At 35.8% G+C, this 26,457-nt stretch overlaps 1 protein-coding gene across 3 annotated transcripts in view; it reads right to left on the bottom strand.

Moving 5' to 3' along the window:
* MICU3 (mitochondrial calcium uptake family member 3) overlaps positions 1-26,457 on the bottom strand; it is a 107,652-nt gene that overhangs the window by 52,086 nt on the left and 29,109 nt on the right. For all 3 annotated transcript variants that reach the window (XM_042934399.1, XM_042934398.1, XM_042934400.1), the window contains exon 2: positions 6,188-6,341. In XM_042934399.1, the coding sequence (XP_042790333.1) occupies positions 6,188-6,341 (154 nt within the window). The remainder of the gene's footprint in view (positions 1-6,187; positions 6,342-26,457) is intronic.

Consider the following 26,457-nt stretch of genomic DNA (forward strand, 5'->3'; position numbering starts at 1 on the left):
AACTGGTAAATATTAATTATTTCAGCTACATTACAATAATGACAGCCAATAATTATTCTACATGGCAATGTGGCTATTTCTTTATAATTAACCACAATTATTATAAACAGTATATCAAAGTGAAGATTATGAGATAGGCAGTTTTTGCCATGTAACTTTCTCTTCTTTTAAGCAATGTAATAAGTCATTTTAAGATTGGAAGGATAGAAATATATTCTAAAATTTAGCAAGCTGATTTTTATGGAGATAGATTTCTTCTCTATGCAGCAACAACATCCTTTCTTTACCTAAGATAGTTTATACAAACATGTAATCGAAAGGTTAAAATCACAAATTTACAAAGAAGAATTCAGCATTTAACCTTAACTATAATACACCTATTTCATAAAGATATCTTCCTTTCCATAATGAACAGAACATTGTAAATAATATTTATTATTCTGTTGCTATTGAAATATGGCAAATGAGAACAGAAGAAAAATAAATGGTACAAAAGTACATGCACATGCTCTTATGCAATGTTCAGAAGCTATTTATCAGAAGAGGAAGTGACACACTCTTGAGCTCTGTAGGGTTTATGAGATTTCCAGGGTACATTATTCACAAAAGACATATTCATTCTGCCGGATGTGTTACCATGCTCAGTATTATTAGCTTTTTTTTTTTTTTATAAAGACTAAAGAGCCATTAAGATTGTTCTTCAAAGGATTTTCTGATTTTCGGAATTCCTTATTTCATATTAAGTTACTACATATATAAATATAACTTGGGTGAAGAGGGACTTCAACTCTAATAGATGTATTTTATTTCTTCAGCTATAGGTTGATGTTCATTATATTTTTAATACTTTTATGTATATTTGAAATTTTTTAACAATATATTTTCTAAAACTAAAATTAAAATAATACTATGTGAAAGTAATCAATTACCTACTTTAGTTCCAGAAGGGAAATTTACCTTTTAGGTTCTATTTAGGTAGGTAAAATAAGAAATTTTCTAGATTTCAAACACAAAGCTATGATCAGCAATCAAATGTATATCTCAATTAACATTTATTTAAACTATAACTGTTAAGCAAATGTTCACACAGCATACCCCTTTTTTTCGTGTTGGTGTCACCATAAAATTGTATCAAAGATTTGTTTTTAATTATGATTATAGATTCAAACAATGACAATGATGGTGACAATGACAATAACAGCTACCAACATTTATTAAGTGCTTACTGTCTGTCTGGTACTATACTGAACACAACCAATATCACTCAATCCTCAAAAACCTTGTGAAGTTGCTATTATTTTTATTTTTATAAATGATGAGACTAAAGATTGAATAACAAAGTTTTCAAAGCTAGAAACTGAATGCTAAGGTTTAAATACAAGTCTGTCCAGGGGCGCCTGGGTGGCTCAGTCGGTTAAGCATCTGACTTCAGGTCAGGTCATGATCTCTGGTTCTTGAGTTGGAGCCCCACTTCAGGCTCTGTGCTGACAGCTCAGAGCCTGGAGCCTGCTTCGGATTCTGTGTCTCCCCCTCTCTCTACCCCTCGCCCGCTCACACTCTCTCTCTCAAAAATAAATAAACATTTAAAAAAATTTTAATACAAGTCTAATAAATAAACAAACATTTAAAAACAAGTCTGTCTCATCTTAATATGCCAATATATATATATAAATCGTATATATATATATGATTTAATAATATTCAGTCTGTGAAACCTATTTTCTCTTCTGAGGCAAATATTTCTTTTTATAACCCTACACTTTAAAAAAAGTTTTTACAAATATCTTGATCTTTAGTGATTGTTCTTAACTATATTTTAAAAGTTCCAGTTTGAGGGGCACCTGGGTGGCTCAGTAGGTTAAGTGTCTGACTTTGGCTCAGGTCATGATCTTGTAGTTGGTGGGTTCGAGCCCCGTGTTGGGCTCTGTGCTGACAGCTCAGAGCCTGGAGCCTGTTTCAGATTCTGTGTCTCCCCCTCTCTCTCTGTTCCTCCTCAACTTGTGCTCTCAATCTCTCTCTCTCTCTCAAAATAAATAAATAAACTTAAAAAAATATGTGTTTGACAAAAATTATAGAATTTGATGCAAAAATGCCATTTGATATTTAAAAAATACATTAATAGTTTTATCAAATATATGCTAGCTTAAAAAAATCCACATTGTATGACATCAATTAAACAAAAAAGTACAGAACACGTATATATTTTTGTATAAGGGTCTTTTCTACGTACAGTCTCTACATTTATGAAGCTTAAAATATTTTAAGAGGACAAAAGTATCAACCAATTCCAAGGCAAAATATGTATCTGGCATATGGTAAGTTCTCAATAAATATTTCCAGAAGGGAGGGAAGAAAGAGTGGCTAAAGGAACACAGAGTTCTAATCCCTACCACAGCCTTCAAATTCCTCAAAAAGAGTCCTACTTAATTTATAGCCTTCTCTCTGGCTACTACCTTACATATTCCCAAAGTGGACTACCGCTGACTCTCTTCATCTCAGGTGTTTGTTCCTCTCCTGTAGTGCTATCCTCAGCGTCTCCTGGCAAAATATTGCAGGATAAAAGCCTCTACTTCAACTATGATCTTTCCTTTCCTTTCTACTTCACAGCCAAACATCTTGAAAGAGTCCTTTATACTGCCTGTCTTCATCTCTTCATCTTCTACTCTTGCTATCTCTGGTCTTTGCCCTAATCATTACACTGAAACATCATTTTAAAAATCATCAATCACCTTCAAATTACTAAATCTGGTGGACATTTTTCTGCCCTCATCTAACTTGACGTTTCATTTGACCATTCTGTTCGTGTTTCTGGGCCTTGATGCCTCCATACTCCTGACTTTCTTCCCATGTCTCTGGATACTCCTAGGTGTCCTTTTGAGACTCATCTTCCAAGCCTTTGTACCTTCACCATTTAAAGTCTAGGAATTCCTCAAGAATTAGTCCTTGGTCCTCTGTATTCTCCTACTACACTGCCGCTTAGGCAATCTCATCCATACATACTGCATTAATAACCACGTACAGATGAACCCTAAATATATACTCTACCCAGCCCTCTCCCCTCATCTCCAATGGAAATAATATAAAGTATCAAAAATTAATTGATTAAAAGCTAATTTGCAAAGTAGCCAATTTGCCAAATTATTTAGGATTTAATTTTTTTGAACTTTTACAATTTTTTTTTCACCTCACAGAGTTACTTTTTTGGTTACTGTTGAGAATGCTTAAGATTTACTTTCTTAGAAATTTTTATGATTACACAATATGGTATTAATCAACTATGTTTACCATGCTGTATATTAGAACTTGAGGATTTCATGTTAAGGTTTTGTCACATCCCTGTCTCTGAAGAAAAAACAAATGGCTATAATTTGTTCTAATATAACTTCAGGCATTTGTTTGGCAGTTTCAAGTAGATTATCAAACAACTGGTTCTTTAGTACACTGCTTTTCAAAGAATTGAAATGAATGATCAAAAGCCAGACACAACTGTGTCTTCAATATCTCCTCTTTAGATGTCTAAGGCATCTTAAATCCATCATGTCCACAGTTGAAGTTTAATTTTTCCCTTCAAACCTGGTCCCTACTGTCATCCATACAGTTAAACCAGCCAGAAATTTTTAGTACTCATTAGTCCATCATCACCATTGCTACCATCATTAGAAGCTTTTCAAGCCTGGACAAGAGTCTGCTCTCTGATCTGCTCACGCTCACCCTGGCCCTCTCCAATCTATCTCCACTCTGAAAAATCTTTTCAAAACACAATCTAATTATGGTATGTACCTGTTAAAAACAAGGCAATAGGTCCAACAGAGTTGCTTATGCTAAGACCCATGTCACCAAGCCAAAACTTAACTTAATTACAGTTTCTGCTCTGCCAGAAATGGAATCTTAAATCAGTCAATCAGCACTAGTTAGGTAATCTGCTTGACAGACCCCTGCCATCCTCTAAAGGGGAGTAACCTTGCGATAATCAACCCACATTTTTGCCTGGTATGACATCCCTATTCCTGTTCCTTTCTGCCTATATGTCTTTTGTACAGCTCCTTGGAGCTCCGTTCTGTCTGCTAGATGGGATGATGCCTGACTCATGAATCACTGAATAAAGACAAAAAGGTCTTTAAAATGTAGTCAGTTGAATTCTTTTTTAACATACCAAATTCTTCTGCAGCTTAAACTACTGCCATGATTTTCCATTACTTTTGGGATAAAAACAGAAATGTTTAATATAAGTTTCCAGGCTCAAAGCTTTGGCACCACCCCACACCCCCAGCCGCACCTTATACCATATCCTTCCCTGCTCCTTGCCCTACAGCCTCCCAGATCGGTTTCCCCTCCCGTGTATCACATTCCCTCTTGTCATGGCGTCTTGATCCATGCTGTTTCTTCGGCTGAGATTGTCTACTCTCGGCATCCTACTTGCCTAGTTAACTCTTACTCACAATTCGTATTTCACGTTGATATTTATTTGCCCAGGGAGGATTTCCCTGAGCTACTCGACTACGTTACTTCTCAAAAATATACTCTCACAGCCTCGAGTATCTTTCTTTCGTGGCACTGAACACAGATACAGTTTGCTGTTGATTTGTCTATTTCACTGATCAGCATTGATTCCTTCTACCAGACTGTAAGCATCATGAGGGTGGAGGGCATTTATTTATTTTTTTGTTCCCCTCACCATTTTATCTCCAGTGCCTAGTGCAATACCTGGCATTTGATAGGTGTCTTTACATACATGTGATAACATGCTGTGAGATGAAATGGGAAGTGTGCATAAAGCACTTCTGTTGTATTCCAAAGTACTGTGGTTGTCTTGAGAACAAGCACTGTGACTCTGTGAGTTGCGAACTGAACCTTTTTTCATGGAACACATTTTTACTTGAAAGAACAAATGACAGATAAATTATGGTTATTTGGACTTCGGTATTTGGCAGGCTTTCTCTTACAAATGAACAGTCAGCTATCACTTCAGGATAACCACCAACAATATTTGTTGCCAGTCAAAACATTTGAGCTTTCAAGTGAAAATCAGAATTTGGGAAAACGTGTATATACCACCATGAGCTTTCCAATATGTAAAGATTTTTATGATAATATCCATGAATGTGATTTTTTAAAAAATTGTATAATAAATATGTCAACATTTAGAAGATCTGCATAACTTAGTGAACCAGTATCTTCCATTTGATGTTACAAGATTATAAGGGTAAAAGATCCATTCAAAGCACAATATAAACCACTGGATTTTAACATAACAGATGTCAAAAGTTTCAAACTCCACATTGCAACAAAACTTTAAGAAACTACCACTAGCCAAGTGTTGACAGAATAACCAAGAAGAATATTTACAAATATCTGAAAAAGCTATTAAAATGCTCTTCCCTTTGCCTACTTATCTGTGAGGCAGATTTTCTTAATATACTTCGTGAAAAACAACACACTGCAATGTACCAAATAAAAAAAGGAGGTGAGAATACAGCTGTCTTCTATTAATCAGACACTGATGAGATTTCCAAGAATGTACATAATGCCAAAGAGGTTGAGAACCATTGCTCTTAACATATGGAAAGATGAGTAACAATCAGTCTATATTTACAGTGTAGGAGCCATGACAAATACAGAAGAGGTACAGGTAGAATTCTTGGCCTAGGTCTAGCTTCAAATCCAGTCCTCTGAATTACTCTGTTCATGCTAGATATAAGAACTGAATAGGGAGAATATAAACCTATTATATGCGGCTCCTGGGTGGCTCAGTCAGTGAAGTGTCCAACTCTCTGGCTCAGGTCATGATCTCACTGTTCCTGAGTTTGGGACCCAAGCTGACAGTGCAGAGCCTGCTTGGGATTCTCTTTCTCCCCCTCTCTCTGCCTCTGTACTGCTGGAACTCTCTCTTTCTCTCTCTCTCTCAAAACAAATAAATAAATAAACTTAAAAAAATATGAAGAGTAAGGTGTTTTTAAGTTTGATGAACTGAGAAAAAGAAAATAAAAGTTTGTGAAAAGGAAAGAGATGCCAGTAGGAGTTTATAAGAAATATTAGTCTAGTAAGATTGCACAGCATCACGTCTTTTGAAATACCACATTACTTGGGTTAGTTGTTCTGAAAACTTATACTGTTCTACCCTTTTCCAAACTAGAGATAAGAAAAAAATCTTACAAAATGATTAAGAGAATTCAGAAAATATACTTACATTTGGGCTCATCTGTTGTAACAGCCAAAATAAAGTCATATGGAGTCATGAATAACTGTCCTTCACATTCTATAGAAGCAAACAAACGAAATCTTCTTTCCCGAGATGTAGCATAGAGATCTAAGTCTTCAATGTCTGTTCTGCTGATAGCAACCTAAAGAAAGCAGATAAATTTGGACTGTGGGAAATAACATCTTCTAGAAGCTAAATGCTTTTAATTATGTTGAAAGTGAATCAACAGAGTAAATGAAAAAGTGTGAAAATACTGTCTTCTGGAGAACTAAATCATTTGATAAATAAGTTACCCATACGAATAAAATGAATCAATGTGTGAAAGATCCAACAATAAATATCATTAAGGCCCTGAAAATTCTGAACTGGCACTTTAAAGGACCTGTGATTAAGTTTTACTTTCAGAGAACATTAGATCTCTGAGCTAGTAGCTTCTTTAGAAGAACACTAACTCTTGCTGAACGCCTGCTATGTGTTCTCTATGTAGCGTTATTTATCTAATTAGAAGTCTATTTGCTAGAGTCTATTGATTTTCTAAAAAGAAAAAAAGTTAGGGGCACCTAGGTGCCTCAATAGGTTGAACATCCGCTCTTGATTTGGCCTCAGGTCATGATCTCAGAGTTTGTGAGACTGAGCCCCACGTGGTGTTCTGGGCTGACAGCATGGAGCCTGCTTGGGATTCTCTCTCTCCCTCTCTCGGCCCCTTCCCTGCTCTCATGCACATACTTTCTCTTTCTCTCAAAATGAATTAACGTTAAAAAATATTTTAAAGAATAAAATAAAATGAGAAAGTGAAACCCAGAAAGCTATTCAGGGCTACCCCTAAGGAAACTACTTAGTGGCAGTGCTTAGATTAGATCTGAAGTTGGTAACTCTAGATCACAACAGTATAATTACCACCGATGATCATTCTGAATTCTACCTAAGGTTAAGATTTTACAGAATTAGAAGGAGTGGGGGGGAAGGAAGTCTCTTTTGTTTTCCTTAATTGCAAGACTGGTCCTCATAGATAAATAATTTTATCTTTATCACTGTTATTTATTTTCTCTCTGAATTACAGCAAATCTATTTTTAATAGGTTTTTTTTTCCTGATTATAAAAGTGATGCATAGTTATTGTATACGATTTAGAAGACAGAATTTTAAACATTTACAGATACATAGATTTTTCTTTTTTGGCAAAAAATGGGATTACACTATACTGTTCAGTTATCTGTTATTTTTAACTTACTAATATATCAAGACTATTTTCCCATGTCACTACTCTAGTAGACTATTTTTTAGTAGTTGTATAATATTTCATAGTGAATGTAGCATAGCACAATTAATGAATTGCACATGGTTGAATATTTAAGTGATTCACAGTATTTTACTATTATAAAACAATGTCATAATGACCAGCCTAAAATATATATATTTAAATATATCTACAAAGAGTTGAGATAAATTCTTATGAGTGGATTTGGTTAGTCAAACAAAACCTTTTCATACATATTTTCACTCTGCCTCTATGGAGTTAACAGCAATTTACATGATTATCAAAAATACAAAAATAACATTTTTACACATTTCATAAGAAATTCTTATTTAAGAGGGCAAGCTTATTCTCTTTATTGTCTCTTCTACGTCTACTAAGTCATAATGCCGATTGTGTATAGACTGTTAAAGTTATTTAAGTATCTAATATCTTGAGAAGTCACATCAAAACAATTCATAAAAACTTTCAACAAGGAGACTACATTTTATATTTCTAAGTCATGCTTTATTAAATGAAAAGCCAGGCAAATGACTAATCTTTTCCCACTATTCTGAACACTAATATTTTTAAAAACATTGTACAAGTAGTCAAATAAAAACTAAAAGAAAGGTTCACGCCCTACTTTTTGATGGTATGTATAAAAGATAAGACTATATAGTCTCTGCCTTTAAGAAATATATAATCTATACAGAGGGGAAAAATACTAGTTGGAGAGACAAAAGGTACAAACATGGAAGAAAGGAGTGAATCCAGTTAGAGTAAACAGAAATAAAGCATTGTAAAGGTTGAGGTTAATAGGAGGGTTTCAGGAAGAAAAAAATATGAATTTTAATGTCAGGAAGAGATATGAACACTCTAGGTCTACACAATATATTTGAAAATGGTAATAACCTCCCTGGAGCAGAGGATTTGCATTCATGGAAAAATGATTTCTGAATGCCAGACTAAAGCACTGTAATTTAAAATGATAGACAACATGGCTTTAGAAGATTCTTACATAGAATCTTCTTACATAGAGCAATGACATAAAAATGATGCTTTAGAAGAATAAAGCAACTCAGTACCAGAGTTGGCTCAGCAATGTATTAATAACACTCAGGTGATCCAGAGGTATTGTGAAATTGTTTCGGCACTGCCATGGGTGAGAAGTGGGACACTGAACAACTTAATGTCAATAATGGGCAATAATCTCCTTCAATACTCCTCAGCGATCAGTTTAACATCTTAGGTCCTTTTCTACACATATATCCCAGGGGGTTCTTCTTCCTCTTAGCACAGGGAAATCAATCTTGTCTGTGACCACAGTTTACTCTCCTGCTTTCTTCTTGATAGTCTATTTCCTTGGACCTAATTGGCCATAATCAACCAAGACCCATTTCCAATGAACTTCCTGAAGGTCCCCTCTGTGTGGCGCTCTCATGGTTTCCGCACCACAATCTGAAGTCATGCCTCAGTCTAACACTCTGAACCACAATTTTTGCCTCTAGCATCTTTATTCGTTATGACCTAATATGGACTTGATCTGTGACTTCTGCCCTTACCTGCTGTTGCCATTACTGCTCATGATGTACCTGTGTTTTCTCATCAAACTTTCTTCCCTAAGCGGCTGTGACTGGTCCCAGGACACCAAACCTGCTGGACCACTGCAGCTAGGAATGGGATCCACCTTCCATGCCCTAATGCTAATAACTTCTCCCTCTCCTCAACTTCTACTAACAATCAATCAACAAAACCTATTGTTCTCCCTCTAATTTCTCACATCCACCCCGCCACCATTTTTGTTTAAGCACTCACTACTTCTCTAAAATTTTACAGTAATGCCCTACCTGTGATTTTTGCCTCTAATCCATCCTTTACTGATAGAAAGAGAAAACACAGTTTGAATCCTTTAACCACCTGAGTAATGGTATCAAAAGAAATCTGACCAAGAAGAGTTTAAGGTTTTCATTCAAACTCCACTGTATGAAACAAACTGAAGATGACACAAACAAAAGGAAAAACATTCCATGCTCATAATTGGAAGAACAAGTATTATTAAAATGTCTATGCTTTCCAAAGCAATTTACATACTTAATGAAATTCCTATCAAAATACCAGCAGCATTTCTCACAGAGGTAGAACAAACAATCCTAAAATTTGTACAGAACCACAAAAGACTCTGAATAGTCAAAGCAATCTTGAAAAAGAAAAGCAAAGCTGGAGGTATCACAATTCCAGACTTCAAGTTATATTACAAAGCTGTAGTAATCAAAACAGTATGGTACTGGCACAAAAACAGACACATAGATCAATGAAATAGAACAGAAAACCCAGAAATGGACCCAAAACTATATGGTCATCTAATCTACAACAAAGCAGGAAAGAATATCCAATGGGAAAGACAGTGTCTTTAACAAATGGTGTTGGGAAAATTGGACCGCAACATGCAAAAAAGAATTAAATTGAACCACCTTCTTACACCATACACAAAAATCAATTCAAAATGGATGGAAGACCTAAATGTGACATCAGCTGTAGCAATTTCTTACTAGATCCAGAGTCAAGGGAAACAAAAGCAGAAATGAACTACTCGGATTTTATCAGGATAAAAAGCTTCTGAACAGCAAAGGAAACAAAACTAAAAGGCAACCTTTGGAATGGAAGAAGATATTTGCAAATGACATATCTGTTAAAGGGTTAGTATCCAAGTTCTATAAGGAACTTAGCAAACTCAATAAACAAATAATCCAGTTAAGAAATGGACAGAAGACAAGAATAGACATTTTTCTAAAGAAGACATCCAGATGACTTACAGATACATGAAAAGATACTCAACATCACTCATCATCAGAGAAATACAAATCAAAACCACAATGAGATACCACCTCACACCTGTCAAAATGACTAAATTAACAACACAGGAAACAATAGATGTTGGTGAGGATGCAGAGAAAGGGGAACCCTCTTACAATGTTGGTGAGAATGCAAACTGGTTGCTTCCACTCTGGAAAACAGTATGGCAGTTCCTCAAAAAATTAAAAAAAAAAACCACGATACTACCTTATGATCCAGCAATTGCACTACTAGGTTTTTGCCTGAAGGATACAAAAATACTGGTTCAAAAGGATACATGTCCCCTGATATTTACAACAGCATTATCAACAATAGCCAAATTATGAAAGAGTTCAAATGTCCATTGACTAATGAATGGATAAAGAAGTTGTGGTGTGTACACACACACACACACACACACACACACACACACACACACTGGAATCTTACTCAGCCATCAAAAAGAATAAAATCTTGCCATTTGCAATGACATGGATGGAGCTGGAGTGTATTATGCTAAGCAAAATAAGTCAGCCAAAGAAAAACAAATGTCATGATTTCACTCATATATGGAAATAAAACAGATGAACGGGGGAAAAAAGAGAGGCAAACCATAAGACAGACTTAGACTTTATCTTTTTTTCTTTTTTTGTTTTGAGAGAGTGAGCAAGAGAGTGAGAATGAGCACATGGGAGGGGAAGGGGCAGAGAGAAAGGGAGAGGGAGAGTTTTAAGCAGGCTCCATGCCTAGGGCAGAGCCCAACACAGGGCTCGATCCCACAACCCTGGGATCACGACTTGAGCTGAAATCAAGAGTTGGGCGCTCAACCCACTGAGCCACCCAAGTGCCCTCTAACACTCTAAACTATAGAGAATAAACTGAGGGTTACTGTAGGGGAGATGGGCGGGAGGATGGGTTTAAGGGGTGATGGGCATTAAGGAGGACACTTGTTGTGATGAGCACTGGGTGTTAAGTTATGAGTCGCTAAATTCTATTCCTGAAACTAATATCACACTATATGTTAACTAACCAGAATTTAAATAAATTTTTGAAACAACAACAAAAAAACTCCACTGTATGAATTCTACCCACTGTTGCCTTAGCAATAATAGTACCCATCGTTTTGATAATGGCATAAGGTGGTGACTTCACGTTTATTTACCACCACCTTAAAAGAAGAACTGGGAAGTCGTTTGGAATGGTTTGTGCCCCAGACAAAAAAAAATATACCTTAAAAGGGAAGAACATGATTTATGTATAAGAGATAAATGGAGGGGCGCCTGGGTGGCTCAGTTGGTTAAGCAACCGACTTCGGCTCAGGTCATGATCTCATGGTTTGTGGGTTTGAACCCTGCATCGGGCTCTGTGCTGACAACTCAGTGCCTGGAGCCTGCTTCTGATTCTGTGTCTTCCTCTCTCTCTGCCCCTCCCTCTGCTTGCAGTCTGCCTCTCTCTCTCTCTCTCTCTCTCAAAAATAAATAAACATTAAAAAATAATAATAAAATAATAAAAAAAGAGATAACTGGAGCCTGGGTGCTTAAAATGGACCTCCTACTACTGTAGACTTGTTACTTCCTCCATTGCCTCTTCTCAATTTAGTGTGATAAATGATATAGTGTAGTAATATATACTGGAACTACTCAAATGTAACATAAACTGGTAAAAAGTAAAAACTAATTTTCCCATGTTAACCCAGTATACTAGAATGATCCTAGAACAGTTTGGTTACCATCAACTGTAAGGAATGGGTTCATCTGGCTGAAGAATGCGATGAGATGAAGAACAAAACAGGAAATCAGTGCTTTCATTGGCTTTTTAAAAAGCATATTATTATTTATTTATTTTGAAAGAGAGAGAGAAAGTGGAGGAGGGGCAGAGAGAGAGGGAGACTGAAACCCAAGCAGGTTTCATGTTATTAGCCCAGAGCCCAAGGCGGGACTTGAACCCACAAACTGTGAGATCATGACCTGAGCTGAGATCAAGAGTTGGACGCTTAACCAACTGGGCCACCCAGGCACCCCCTTTCCTTGGCTTTATATTCTCTATTCATTTCCACTGACTTACTTGTCTCTTCGTACTCAGTAATTACTATAGCATGTAGTTATGCTTTGATATTAGGTAAAGTGAGATTTCATCTTATTATCAATATTTTAAAAATATTCATGGTGATTGATACTCAATTTTCTCCTCTAACTGAACTTTGAAATCAATGTGTCAAGTTCTATTTAAATAATACCTCCAGCATTTTGTTGGGGATGACATTCAATTTTGGTATAACTTAGGAGACTTGATTTTTCCCATCTGGGAAGATGGAGATCTATTTATTCAGGTCTTCAACTATGTCTCTCAGTAAAGTTTCACAGTTTTCTTCATATAAGTTTTAAATATCTTTGGTGGATTTTTGGTACATTTTATAGTTTCTATGTAATTGTGAATTGTGAATGGAACATTTTATTCCTGTTACATTTTCAACTGGCTATTTCTAATGAATGGGAAAGCTACTGACTTTGGTATATTTTCCCTGTATCCAATTACCTTTTAAAATTCCTTCATTTTAATAATTTTTTCCTTGGATTTTCTAAGTAAAGAATCATAAATTCTTTCATAATAATGACAGTTGGTAGTTTTTCCTTTTTAATATTTATAGTCGTTTTCATTGCCTTAATTATGAGAGGTCCACATCTCTAAATAAGATGTGGAACAGTTATCAGTAATAGTAAGCATTCTTATCTTGTGCCATGTTTTGAAGAGAATGCTTCTAATGAATTGCCACTAAATGCAATGTCTGCTGTTGATGTTGATCATTATCGTCTACCTGAAATCAGCAATGGGTGTTTACCTGTTTTCCTATGCTCCCTGGAAATAAATGTATTTGGATTAGAATGGTCGTCATGACCAGAGATCATCTGGTCTTCTTGCTTCTTTACCTTTTTTCTTAAACCAAAACAGAAGCATAAATATGAGTCCCCAAACAAAAATTTTAAATGTGCTAGACAAGTACAAGCATAAACAGAAATCCTCAAACAAAAACTCAAAAGTTATTGGACAAACTCTATTATTTATATAATCTTTTAACAATTTTGTTTCCAAGATGAGTATTTAAAATCAACTAATGAGCTAATGTAAATTCATTCATTCAATAGATACTTCTTGTGCGCCTACTATATGCAAATGAGTTCATTATAAAATAATCAGCTGGAAGATCACTTAATCTAAAACTGTTTTAGAGTCAAATATGAATAATCTTAGTTTGATCATGTTTTACATACATATATGCCTAATCACTTTCAAACCTTCCAACTGTCCATGTGCTTCTTTCTCCAGAGTTTATGAACAGACTATTTTCTTAATGAATGACCTAATGGCACAGACGAAGAATTTAGTAAATTTTTTCTTTTTTTTAATGTGGTACAGTTCTAACCACACTAAATTTTACAGTGTTTAGGAGGTTGATAAGGAGCAGCGGTCCATGAATTACTAGACTCTCAGAGGAAAGGGACAGATTCATATTAGTAGATTCCCAAAATATGAGATAGAACTCTCAGACCTTTAAAAGATACAGCTTTGCTTTTGAATTTTCTAAAGTTTAGAAAATCTAAACCTTTTTAAGTTCTAACATCACTATTATAAAGATTCAAAAATAAGAACCAATAAATAAAGGAAAAATGAGATTCAAACCAGTTTACTAATCCTCTTGGAAGCCTTATTAGCTTACAACAAATGACGATGATCTTGTATCATGTTAATGTTCTGAGCATTTTAAAAAACAAATACAGCCATTTCCCTGTAGCAATTGGTGTGAATCTATGGATAATCCTGATATTACAAGGGACAGGCTAAGTACGTGTGTATTCACTGGCTGATCTACTTTAATACCTTTTTTTGCTCATCTCAATCCAATATATCTTTTTCAAGTTAATTCCTAAAGCTTAAAATTAACCTAAACATTTTTCATTACCATGTACTGTTTCAGTAAATAATACTTTTGCATCACAAATTCCCAGTAGAGAAAAACTCATTCATAAGTATAATGTACCTAAGGCGATTGGAAAAACTAACCTGAAAACCAAAAAACCTGAATTATATATCATTAGGTGTGAAAACATTACCAAAATGAAAATCTTTATTATCAATCCAATATTATGTACTTAAAAAATAAGCTTTCAAAAGTGGTAAAGTATAACTAGACCATCTGTGAACTGCAGGGAAAACACTGACAGGAGTTATAGAAGTCATGGTCATTTAAGAAAAATTCTTCATTTCCATAGGTTGATGGTCAAACTAAAAAACACACATTTGGGAAATTGAGGAAGTGATAGCCTTTACATTGCTAAGGAGTATTATAGAGAAAACCCTCAAGTTTATAATGGCTATAAGGGAAATGGCCTCTCCAAGAAGCTGGAGGGTAGCAGAAGCATACACAGAGCTGAAGACTGGTATGCTTCTACAAAATAATTTCTTCAAAGTAGACACAATATAAAGTTTAACACAAAGTTTCCATGTTCCATCTTTCCTGGAGATGCTTCTTTTAAATGGCTTATTATAAGGTGGAATACATCAGGTGAAAGATAGCTGCTGTTATCAGCAGACCCAATGAAGAAGCTCTTAAATCCAGGAGACTAAAACATAATTTTTGTTAGGCAGTAAGGAGCACATCAACCTGTGAAGTATATAGCTCATTATCGATTTCAAAAATTTGTTCTAATAAAAAATTCTTGGAGATTAAATATAATTAATATTATTTTTACCTTGAAGATTTGGATGGTGGTGTCTCTTCTGTTCTGGAACCAAGAACTGAGCTTCCAATTTCCTTCCTATTATCAGAACGCATCCCTTATTTCCCACTTTCAGTACTTGCGTTCCTGCCAACCTGTGCCTGAGACCTTTTCCTGAATACTTCAGTAGTTCCCCTGGGATTACAATGCATGCTTATCCCCACTTCAGTACTTGGTGTTAAAATGCTACTTTATCAGGTCTCCTTGACGATTTATTTTCGTGTCTGCTATAGAGATCTGCTAGTTAGCAACATGGCTGTCTACTGCCGCTACCTCATGGAACCAACTAAGCTAATAAGTAACCAACATCTGGTCCTAACCTGTTCATAGAAACAAGAATGAATCTAATTTCACTCTGTACCTGGGAACTACAATAGTCTCTGAGCTATAGTCAGCTCCAATAGTATTTTCAATTAGCTTCAGCTTCCTGTTCAGCTTTTCAATTTCTCTGGAAGTGAGTCCTGATACTTTTGCAGCTATTACCAAGAAGATGAATCTTTGCTCCATATCAAATGGTCTACGTGATTCTTCAGCTCAGACTCTCAGAAAGGATACCTGCCAGAAAACTTCTGCTGCCATGCCCTCTCTCCTAAGATACTGCACCGAATCAGTCCTAATTAATCACATCCCTTGTAATAACATGTCTGAAATTCTGACAACAGTGAGAGTGTTGAGAGTTCCCTGAGAGTCAATACTATACTTTCAAGAAATCCTAGTTATTTTCTTTATACATCCCTGGTCTGGTACTTGCACTCCTTTCCCCCAGTCCTACTGAGTTGCAACGATCTGTTTACATATCTGTCTCTGCCATTTAACCATGAATTCCTTGAGAGGAAGAGTAGTTCTTATGTTTATAAGGACTTAACCAGTGTTTAACATAACGCCTGGCACATCTAAGAGGCTTGGTAAATGATGATTGTGGAAGTAAACAAATATATGCTTGTGGATGAAAACGTGATTCCTTAGCAAAGGAATACTGACTGAGTCTGCCTTAGGTGGTAAACAAGGACACAATCAAAAGAGAAGCTTCTGATTCCAAACTAGGAATCCAGACAGAGATGATAAAAGATACTCTAGGGGCGCCTTGGTGGCTCAATCAGATGAACGTTCCACCTCGGCTCAGGTCATGATCTCGCGGTTTGTGGGTTTGAGCCCCACGTTGGTCTCTGTGCTGACAGCTCAGAGCCTGGAGCTTGCTTCGGATTCTGTGTCTCTCTCTCTGCCCCTCCCCTGCTCATGCTGTCTCTCTCTGCCTAAAAAATAAACATTAAAAAAAAAAAAGATACTCTAAAGTTTTAGTGAGAAAGGTATGGCATAATTTATGGGTATCTGGTTTGTTTGTTTTCTATGTTTTTATTTATTTTTGAGAGAGAGAGAGAGAGACAGAGCACAAGCAGGGGAGGGGCAGAGAGAGAGGGAGACATGGAATCCGAAAAAGGGTGCAGGCTCCAAGCTATTAGCATACAGCTGGACGTGTGGCTCAAACTCAGGACCCAGGAGATCATGACCTGAGCCAAGCCGGATGCTAAACCGAATGAGCCACCCAGGTGCCCCTACGGGTGTCTGTTTTTTAAAAGTTGTTCAAACATATCTTTAAAACTAATGCTGGTAGGGGCGCCTGGGTGGCTTGGTCGGTTAAGCGTCCGACTTCGGCTCAGGTCATGATCTCACGGTCCGTGAGTTCAAGCCCCGCGTCGGGCTCTGTGCTGACAGCTCAGAGCCTGGAGCCTGTTTCAGATTCTGTGTCTCCCTCTCTCTCTGCCCCTCCCCTGTTCATGTTCTGTGTCTCTCTGTCTCAAAAATAAATAAATGTTAAAAAAAAAAATTAAAAAAAAAAACTAATGCTGGTAAATGCTTAAGTTTAGCTGTTGTAATAAGAAGACATATGAGATTTTTCATTTTCTTATTTTAATAGAGTAAAAATTCTGGTTAAATGAATATCTTCTTAAGTAGGGATGCAGGCAAAAATAATTTGTGGCTTGAGTCTTAAAATGTAGAACACTCAATTTTCAGGCACCCCTCCCAAGTGACTACAACATATAAAAAACTGCATATTTGGATTTTAAAATGGTTCCACATACTTAAAATTTTAAAGTACACTTGACTCGAACAATACAGGTTTGAACCGCACACATCCACTTACACAATTTTTAAAAATAAATACAGTACAGCTCTTTAAGTGTACATTCTCTTCTTTATGATTTTAACATTTTCTCTAGCTCACTTTATTGCAAGAATACAGTATGTAATACATATAATACACAAAATGTGCGTTAATCCCCTGCTTATGTTATTGGCAAGGTCTTCCAATCAACAGTAGGTTATTAGTAGTTAAGTTTTTGGAGGAGTCAAAAGTTACATAGGGGCTTTCAGCTGGGGGTGGCAGTGGTGCCCCTAACCTCTGTGTTATTTAAGGGTCAACTCTAATTGCAATGTTACCAGCTGCCTATTACTTCACTTAGCGTTTTTCAGTACATATTACCAATTCTTTTCTACAATAAAGAATAATTTTTGCTTCTATAATATCTTTCCAAAAAGGGTTAATGAAACTCACAAATTATTCTAACTTTTGATTATAGGAATAAAAACAAATGGACAGTACATCTGGTGAAATTTTTAACAGTATATGGATTAGGGAAGGCCAGAGAGATGAGAATATAGCTTTTCCAATTTGAATGAATACTGGTAGTTATAACATAGAAGTATGTGGTAATTGTTGGAGAAAAACACAAATAGAAATATGATTTAGAAGATGCTCAAATTTGGTAGGTTACCCTTTTTGCTACATGAAGGACTAAAAGGAGGGTACGGCAGTGGAGGGAAGAGAAGCCAGAACAGAAAAGGTAAGGGAAATAGAGCATATGATTTATTTGGCATAATCCTGAACCCAGTACAAGACCCAGACTGTGGTATCTGCCAGGAATACAGGTGACACAGGCAGATTCAAGCAGCAGGCAAATTGGCCTAAGGCCATTATTTAAAGAAGAGATGAGTAGACCAAGTTAAGAGAAACCTGGATTCAGAAAGAAGAAATTTAGTCCCCAGAAAATTGGCATAAGGCCATTGGGGTATAAGATAGGAATCCATAAGACTAGAATTAAATCACAGAGATCACTTCCATTAATAAAGTCAAAAGTGGCCAATTAGCCATTAAGCTCCTTTGTCTTAGTGTCTGTGGTCAGGGTAAACCTAATAGGTGTCTAGTTAGGTGAGCTTTCATATGAGAAGAATATAGGAGACCAGTCCAGCTGACAAAATTAATTCACTTTCATCAAAAAATAATCATTTCCTCCCTTCTCAGTGATCAAAGCCTTCACCAATCAATCCTTTCTCTTCTGTGTAAGATAGGATAGGCTACATTCCTCAAATGTAATGGCTCAAACACAACAGAAGTGTGTTCATTACTCTCATAAGAGCTCAGGACCAGGGTTGGGGATGGGATCAGGGAACTCTGATTCAGAGACTAAAGATGATGTCATTATCACCTGAGGTGCGGGAGGGGGTGGGGGGTGGTATGCAAGAAGTTCATGTGAGAAACTTTTCTTGGCCAAGCCTAGAAGTGGTATAAATCACTTCTGCTCACATGCAGTTGAAGAGAACTTAGTCACATGGCCACACTTAAGTGTTAAGAGATGAAGGAAAATGAAGAAGAAACAAAACAAAACAAAACAAAACAACTGGGCATCCACAACCCTAACTATTTTGGGGGAAGAAAAGAGATTATGGTCAACAGCTTGCAGTCTGTCATACCAACTTGGGGTAACAACATCAACAACTCATGGGATATAAAGGACAAGGGAGAAAAATATTAGAATTATATGTACGTTTAACAAAGACTTGGAGAGATTCACTTCTAGAACAAGCCACTTCTGTAGGACTGGAAGCCTCAGGGGAGGGAACACTTCCAAATCACCTTTATCAATTTTGCAGGACACTAAACTGCTGTGATTGACTTAGGTTGACGGTTCCACACATTTTATCTCCTGCATTCTGTATCTCTTCCCAAAGTCTTAGACACAGCCGCTACTGGCTTGAAGTTTAATGTTTGCATGTGCACTCTCCCTAGCTCTGTATTTCCAAATTTAGCAAAATTTTTATGTATCTCTGACCTTTTCACAAAACACTGCAGTGAAGTTAAGAAAACACTGGGTCTGATCCTCTGTTCTCGATGGTGGGAGCTGCTGAGTGTAAACAGATGCTTTGTGCTCCCCCTCCACAGATCTCCCCGCATCATCTATGGGAGGCCAAAAAGTAATTACTGTCCTACAGTTTACTTTACAAAATCTGAACTGAATGATCTACAGGGAAAAATATAATGGTCTTCAAATTTTTGCTCTGCAATTCTAAAACTGAGTTATTCCTAAACTAAATTTGGTAACAGATAGCTATACTCAAAATATCAAAATAAAAAACCTAAAAACAAAATATACTAAAAATATCAAAATATCAAAATAAAAAACTCTAAATCGAAAGTCTAAGCAACAGAAAAAAAAATGCCTGAAACCCCCCCCCCCACACATACACGTTTTAAATTCTAACAACTTTCTTTCATTAATATAGTAAAATTCACTCCGAAAATAAAGTATCATCAAACTTCAAAATAATGAAACTACAGCATATGTGACTTTGACAAATATTAACTGTATTAAACCTAATACAATTATGAATTCTTGGCTTCATGCGGGCCAAGGAAAATATAGACATTTTAAGTTTAAGGGAAGGCATCACTGCACAAGTTTTAGATATGGCAAATTTTGTGAAGATAATTGAATTTTTCGTGTCAAAAAGATCTTGTAAAACTGCTACTGAAAACTACCCAAGCACGGACCTCAGGGTTGGCCACACAAGCTACCTTATTTGTAAGCGCAAAGCCACAGAGCAGAAAAATGAAATCAGAGACACCTGAAGGTAAAAGAATTTAAATTTGCCTTTTCATTTTATTCCTCCTAGGAAATTATCTTTTATACCTCCTAGGAAATTATTTTATGGGAATTGCTAAATATTCTTTTCAAGTTTGCTAACAACATTCAGGGAATTATTTTTCTAACTCTAGAAAGCTTTGTCTTTTTGGTCTTACTGAAAAATTGTGAGCTACATTTTAATCTCAGTTTTCCTACTTATAAAAATGGGAGAGTCTACATGGACACACCTATAAAATGAAATACATAATGTATTCATAAAAACAAATAATGATCACTTTTAGGTAACTTTGTGGAATGTCTGAGTCATGTTGACATGGGCAAGATGAGTGGTCTAAGAAGTGGTAGAAATGATAAAAGTTACATTTTTTAATTACCTCATCTTTCCAAAAGAAATAAAAATATTGTGTCAACGCAATTATCTTCTTTGGAATTTCCAAACTCAGACCTCTGCAACTAGTACTTAGATGTTACTTCTTAAGGTAGTGAAACAAGGGCCTGCAGGCAACAGAGTACATCATTATCCTTCCAATGAATAACAGAAAGGGAAGGTTCACTGCCAAGGCACAGTCTCATGTTACTTCAGGTCAGCAATTTGAAAATTTACCCTGTGGTAACGTCTGATTTTCCCAGGGAGGCAAGATTAAATGCCAGATAAAGGATTCACTACTTGACAATTAGAGAAACTGATGCCTACAAGCTGATAATACCCTAAAGAGGTAACTTGAAACAATTATATCAATTATCTAAACACTGTATAATGTATTACCTTTTAGCAGTGAGAAACAGCCATGAGAATGAAAAATGGAAGGAAAAATAAAAACCATTTGTATTAACCAAAATTATGTTGATTACTCATCCTTATTAGTTTCTTTAAAAAAACTGTTTGATGTTAAATCAAATCAATACTAATTTTTAAAAATAAAGAATGATTAAGCATTTATTTGATTTCATGTAGAAGGCTGAGTATTTGTTATTAGGTCGCACCTGATACTGGCAACTGTACTAACATTTTCATAAAACACCAAACAGCAAAGCTCTTTTAAATTTAGACTTTTATTTTATATTTTTTAGGATAAGAATCATGAAATTTTATTCACATCTATTTTTATTCCGGCTAAAAAGATGTTCATGGAAGTACTACACTTGGCTTTCTCAAATGGCTTGAGGCTCATTTAAAAGCTTCTAAGAAGATAAAAGGGGTAATATTTTCTTTGCTTGTTGGGTGGTCGAAAGGTTAAGTATCAAATTCCCAGTGTGGGAAAATCCCAAAGTACTCTAGGTGAAATGTTTTGATGCTAGGTACGTGTGTCCATGTGGAAGTACACACAGCTGAAGACCAGCCAATAGTATTTCCTGGGCCGAGATCAAACAAAGTTATAAAATTAAAAAAAAAAAAAGCAACTGACCACTTACTCTAAAGTCTCTACGTGTAGTTATAGTAGCGTACATTTTAAGGTTCTTTACAAGTTTACAAAGCACTTTCACAAATATTGTCTCAGTATTTTGAGGACGATTGATAGAAGGATGATGTAAGTAAGGCATGTCTCTAACGAGGCCATATGCGTCGTGGTTTACTGCGCACATCGCGTCTCTTTTGGTCTATTCCAGGCCTTTGCTCCAGCAATACCTCCCCTGCCCTGCCTACCTAACTCACTATTTTTCTACTACTGGGTACTTCCCTCCAGCATACACATGTTGGTATTCCTCCGTCTTAGCAGGCTTCCTGTCCCACTTCTCCATTTAGCTACCCTTCCCTTCTTCGCCACCTTCTCTCCTGCATTCATTTCCTGTCTCTGACTTCCTCTACTTCAGCAGGTTCTCCCCTCTACCACTCCACTAAAACTGTTTACCAAGGGCGTCAATGACCTCTTTGTTGCTAAATCCAAAGGCCAATTCTCAGTTCTCATCTTACAGCATCTGACACAGTTGATATCTCTTTTTTCCTTGAAATAATTGTCTCAGTTTCCAAGATACCACTCTCCTGACTTTCCTTTTACTCCTCTGGCAGTTCCTTCTTGGAGCTTCTCTGCAAGTCCTTGGACCTCATCTCTTTTGAAAATCTGTGATTACCCCCTTGATGATCTCATCTAGTTTTTACATATTATAAATACACTAACAAATCCAAAATTTTTACATGTACCCTTCTGAATTAATATAAATTCCACAAAGGCAGGAATTTGTTTACAGTGGTAAGCTTCTGCTTCTCCAAAGCCTACAAGAGTCTCTGGCCTGTAGCAGGTTCTCCAATATTTGCTAAATAAATGAATGGATGAATGTGGTTATAAAACTTATTATAATTGTTAAATAAGGATTCCTTTAAAATTAAAACATAATATTAAAAACTCAATAATCAGCTGGTATTAACAATGTAATTGACTTCAAAACTGTGCTGTTGGGAAGGCAATACAGTAAAATATGTTCAATAATTTGTCTTTTGTGGAATGGGAAATTTTTTGATATGGATTTATCCTCAAATTTCAAATATATAAATTAAAAATTTCTGTTAAATGTATCTGTAACCGGGGCACCTGGATGGCTTAGTCAGTTAAGCATCTGATTCTTGATTTCGGCTCCTGTCATGATCTCACAGTTTGTGAGTTCGAGCCCCACATCGGGCTCTGTGCTGAAAGTGTGAAGCCTGTTTGGTATTTTCTTTCTCTCCCTCTCTCTCTGCCCCTTTCCTGTTACCTCTCTCTCTCTCTCTCTCTAAAATGAATAAACAAAACAAAAAGCATGTGTAACCACTTGAAGACTAGAATTAGGATGTATAATTTTCAAGTCACTAGAGTGAGAGAAAAGAATCAAAAAAAAAAAAAAGGACTAATATAATGTCAGGGCATAAGAGAAAAAAATTATACATGCTCATGTTATACAGCAAAAACAGATGCAAATATGTCAATGAATATAGGTGAGTTAAATTCTCATTAAAAAAGAGCAACTCTTGGGGCACCTGGGTGGCTTAGTCAGTTAAGCATCCAGCTTCAGCTCAGGTCACCATCTCATGGTTCATGAGTTCGAGGCCCATGTCGGGTTCTGTGTTGACAGCTCAGAGCCTGGAGCCTGCTTCAGATTCTGTGTCTCCCTCTCTCTCTGTCCCACCCCTGCTCATACTCTGTCTCTGTCTCTCTCAAATATAAATAAACAGTAAAAAAAAAAAAAAAAAAAAAAAGAGCAACTCTCACATTGTATTTTTAAGAAGTCATATAAATGTTCCTTACAAGAGCCAGAATTAAACATTGCCAAGAATTCTTGAAAATGCACAAAATTAAGGGCCAAAAGCATTAAATGGGGCAAAGAAAAATTCACCAAGAAGCTATTACACACATAAGGCAAAATAGTTTAAAATTCTATAATGGAAAACCGGTTACAAAAATGCAATTTGACCAATTCACAATCATGGCTGAGATGTCAACAAATCTCTACTAGAAATGGATAGGTCAAATGACGAAACCATGTAAGAAAAAAATTTGTGTAACAAAACAAATAAGATGTTTATTTGTTTTTAATAAACAAAATATATAAATTGACCATATATTATTCTTCATAAAAATATCAATAAGATAAAAATGTGGAAGTTATATAGGCTCAATGAAATATTCATAGAGTATTAGAGAATAGGAAAAATAAATTTACCAGGAGTACCTGTATCAATACAGATAAGGTTTTTAAAGACAATATTAAGTAAAAATACAAACTGGACAAAGATACTATAAAATCAGTATATATTATTCAAGGGTACATTCACTTATAATAATATTATGAAAACTTGCACAAGAATGATAAAAATCAAGTTTAGAACAGTGGTTATCTCTTTGGGGAAGAGAGAATTATGACAGAGGTATATATGCTAACAGTTTATTTTTTAAGCTGTCAGTGCATCTATAGCTATGCATTATATTATCTATGTACTGTATTTTTGAAAGTTGGACATATGTCATTTTAAAAAATCATTCAAGTTTTATTCCTTCCCTCATATGGAAAAATGCTAAAAGTTATTAGCAAAAAACCCAACATAAAAAAGACCACTTTGGGAAATTTAAGATATACTATTACACAACTGGGAAATTCTTGGGTTAAAAAAGAAATTAAAACTGAGATTACAAGCTTTTTGAAAATAAATGACACTTAGGATTTACAATTAACAATCTGTGTAATTTGGTCAAAGCCATTACTGACAGGGGAAAATTAATAACCTTAAATGCATTTAAAGTAAGAATTTAAAATAAGAATTTAAAGTAAATAAACTATGTATTCAATACAATAAGCCAAAAAGTAAATTAAGATAAATTTGAAGAAAATAGAAGGGAATAATTACTAAAGATAAAAGCAGAAGTAAAACAATAAAACAGTAAATAAATTTAATTTTAAAAAGTATTATTTGAAAAGACCAATAAAATAAACCCCTATCAAATCTGATTTTTAAAAAGCACTGAAAATGAAATAAACAATATTAAACATAAATTACATTATATCCATAGTTTGGAATAGCACCTAAATATAAGATAAGAATCAGAGATCTATGATTTATCGATATAATAATCTCTTAATATAATATCGGTCTAAAAGGCAAGAACAATAGGGACAGTATGGTCACATATGTGTTACGAAGAAAATGATATATGTGTTTAAGTTTATAGGTTTGTAAATATATTTTAAAGGCCTGAGATGAGAGAAAACATTTATGATCTATAAAGTAGGAACAGGATTTAAATTTTGCCATGTCCTAGAAGTCAATAAAAAACAAAAATTGGTGAAGATATTAGAAGGCAATTCCCAGGAAACTATAAACAAAAAAATTCTCTACGTCACCAGGAATCACAGAAATGGAACTTTTTTTTCAGAAATGTAATTTGTAACAATCATGACAAATCATTTTTCACACTCGAATTGTAAACAATCAAATTTGATAATATTAAGTAAAGGGGACACTAGAAGTTCATGACGATCGGGATGAAGTATATTTGGATGCAACCATTTTGAAGAACAATTCAATAGTTGCTATTAAAATTTAGTAGCGATGGACCTAGCAATTTAACATGTGTGTCTACATAGAAACCTGATATTCACTGTAGCAATGTTTCTGATATTGAAAAAATAGAAACAATCAAAATTTCCATGAGTGAGATAACAGTTAAATAATGGAGTAGTCTATAGCTATTAAAAAAGGATATGGTAGATTAAGAGGTGATAGTACACTGGGGTGCCAGGATGGCTCAGTCAGTTGAGTGACCAACTTTTGATTTCGGCTCAGGTCATGATTCCTGGGTTGTGGGGACAGAGCCCCACGTTAGGGTCCGCAATGAGCATGGAGCCTGCTTAAGATTCTCTCCCTCTCAGGGCACCTGGCTGGCTCAGTCGGTTAAGCATCCCACTTCAGCTCAGGTCATGTTCTTGCGGTTCGTGAGTTCAAGCCCTGTACTGGGCTCTGTGCTGATAGCTCAGAGCCTGGATCCTCCTTCAGATTCTGTGTCTGTCTTTCCGTCTCTCTCTCTCCCCCTCCCCTGCTCATGCTCCCTCTCTCTCTCAAAATTAAACACTTAAAAAAATTAAAAAAAAAAAAGATTCTCTCACTTCCCCTCTGCCCTTCTCCCCTGTTTCTGCTCTCCCTCCTTCCCTCCCTCCCTCCCTCTCTCAAAAAAGGGGAAAAAAAGAGGTGGCACTATAGTAAGATTCAGAGGACACGTAAGTGGGTGAAATAAACCAAGTTAAGAAAGAATGGGTAAAAAAGAGAAACAAAATTCACACTTTAAAGAAATACACATACACACAGACTTTAGAAAAAGTTGTGGAATGGAGTATTGTTTTTTAAAAAGCAAACAGCACATATATTATTAGCCCAATTTTAGACAAGAGTTACTAGCTTTGTTTAGAGAAACCTTCCTAGAGAAACCGAGTCTAGGACCAAATCCAGTGTTCTTCTTTCTACTCTAGACAGCTTGGCACACTGGAATAAAAGTGCATTGTTTTGTACTCCTTCAGGCCTATGTTCACCACTTCCCAGTTAGGTAACCTTGGGAAAAATAAGGTCTCTGAACCTTAGCATTTTCAACTGTCAAATGGACAAATAAACACTAGCTCCACAAATTACAAAGACAAATGAAAACTACATGAGAACAATTCCTTCTCCCCTGGCCAACAGAAACAGTTCATCGAGAATCCTCTGTTAATCAGCAGGGTCCAGAAATAGTCTTAGGGCAGCTCAGCTCCATGAGTAAAGTTTGCGATGTCAAGTGCCTCTGTGGCACTGTCAGTTGGAAGTTTCTAAATATGTTCAAGATGATAAAACTATTCCGATGGCCTGGTATTTCCTTGAGGCTCCCATCTGCCTCATACTCTAGCACCTTTCGCTCAGTTTTTCTGGCTCAGTTCCAAACATCTAGATTATACGGTATGTGGTAGGTATTTCATTTATTTCCTAAGAGCGATGGCTGACCCTTAATGACAAAATCTCTAGCTGTGCACTAAGCCACTGTCTTCTAGGCCTGCCTACATG

Source organism: Panthera leo, chromosome B1 (genome assembly GCF_018350215.1).
Source record: "Panthera leo isolate Ple1 chromosome B1, P.leo_Ple1_pat1.1, whole genome shotgun sequence".
NCBI classification, from domain to species: Eukaryota; Metazoa; Chordata; class Mammalia; order Carnivora; family Felidae; genus Panthera; species Panthera leo.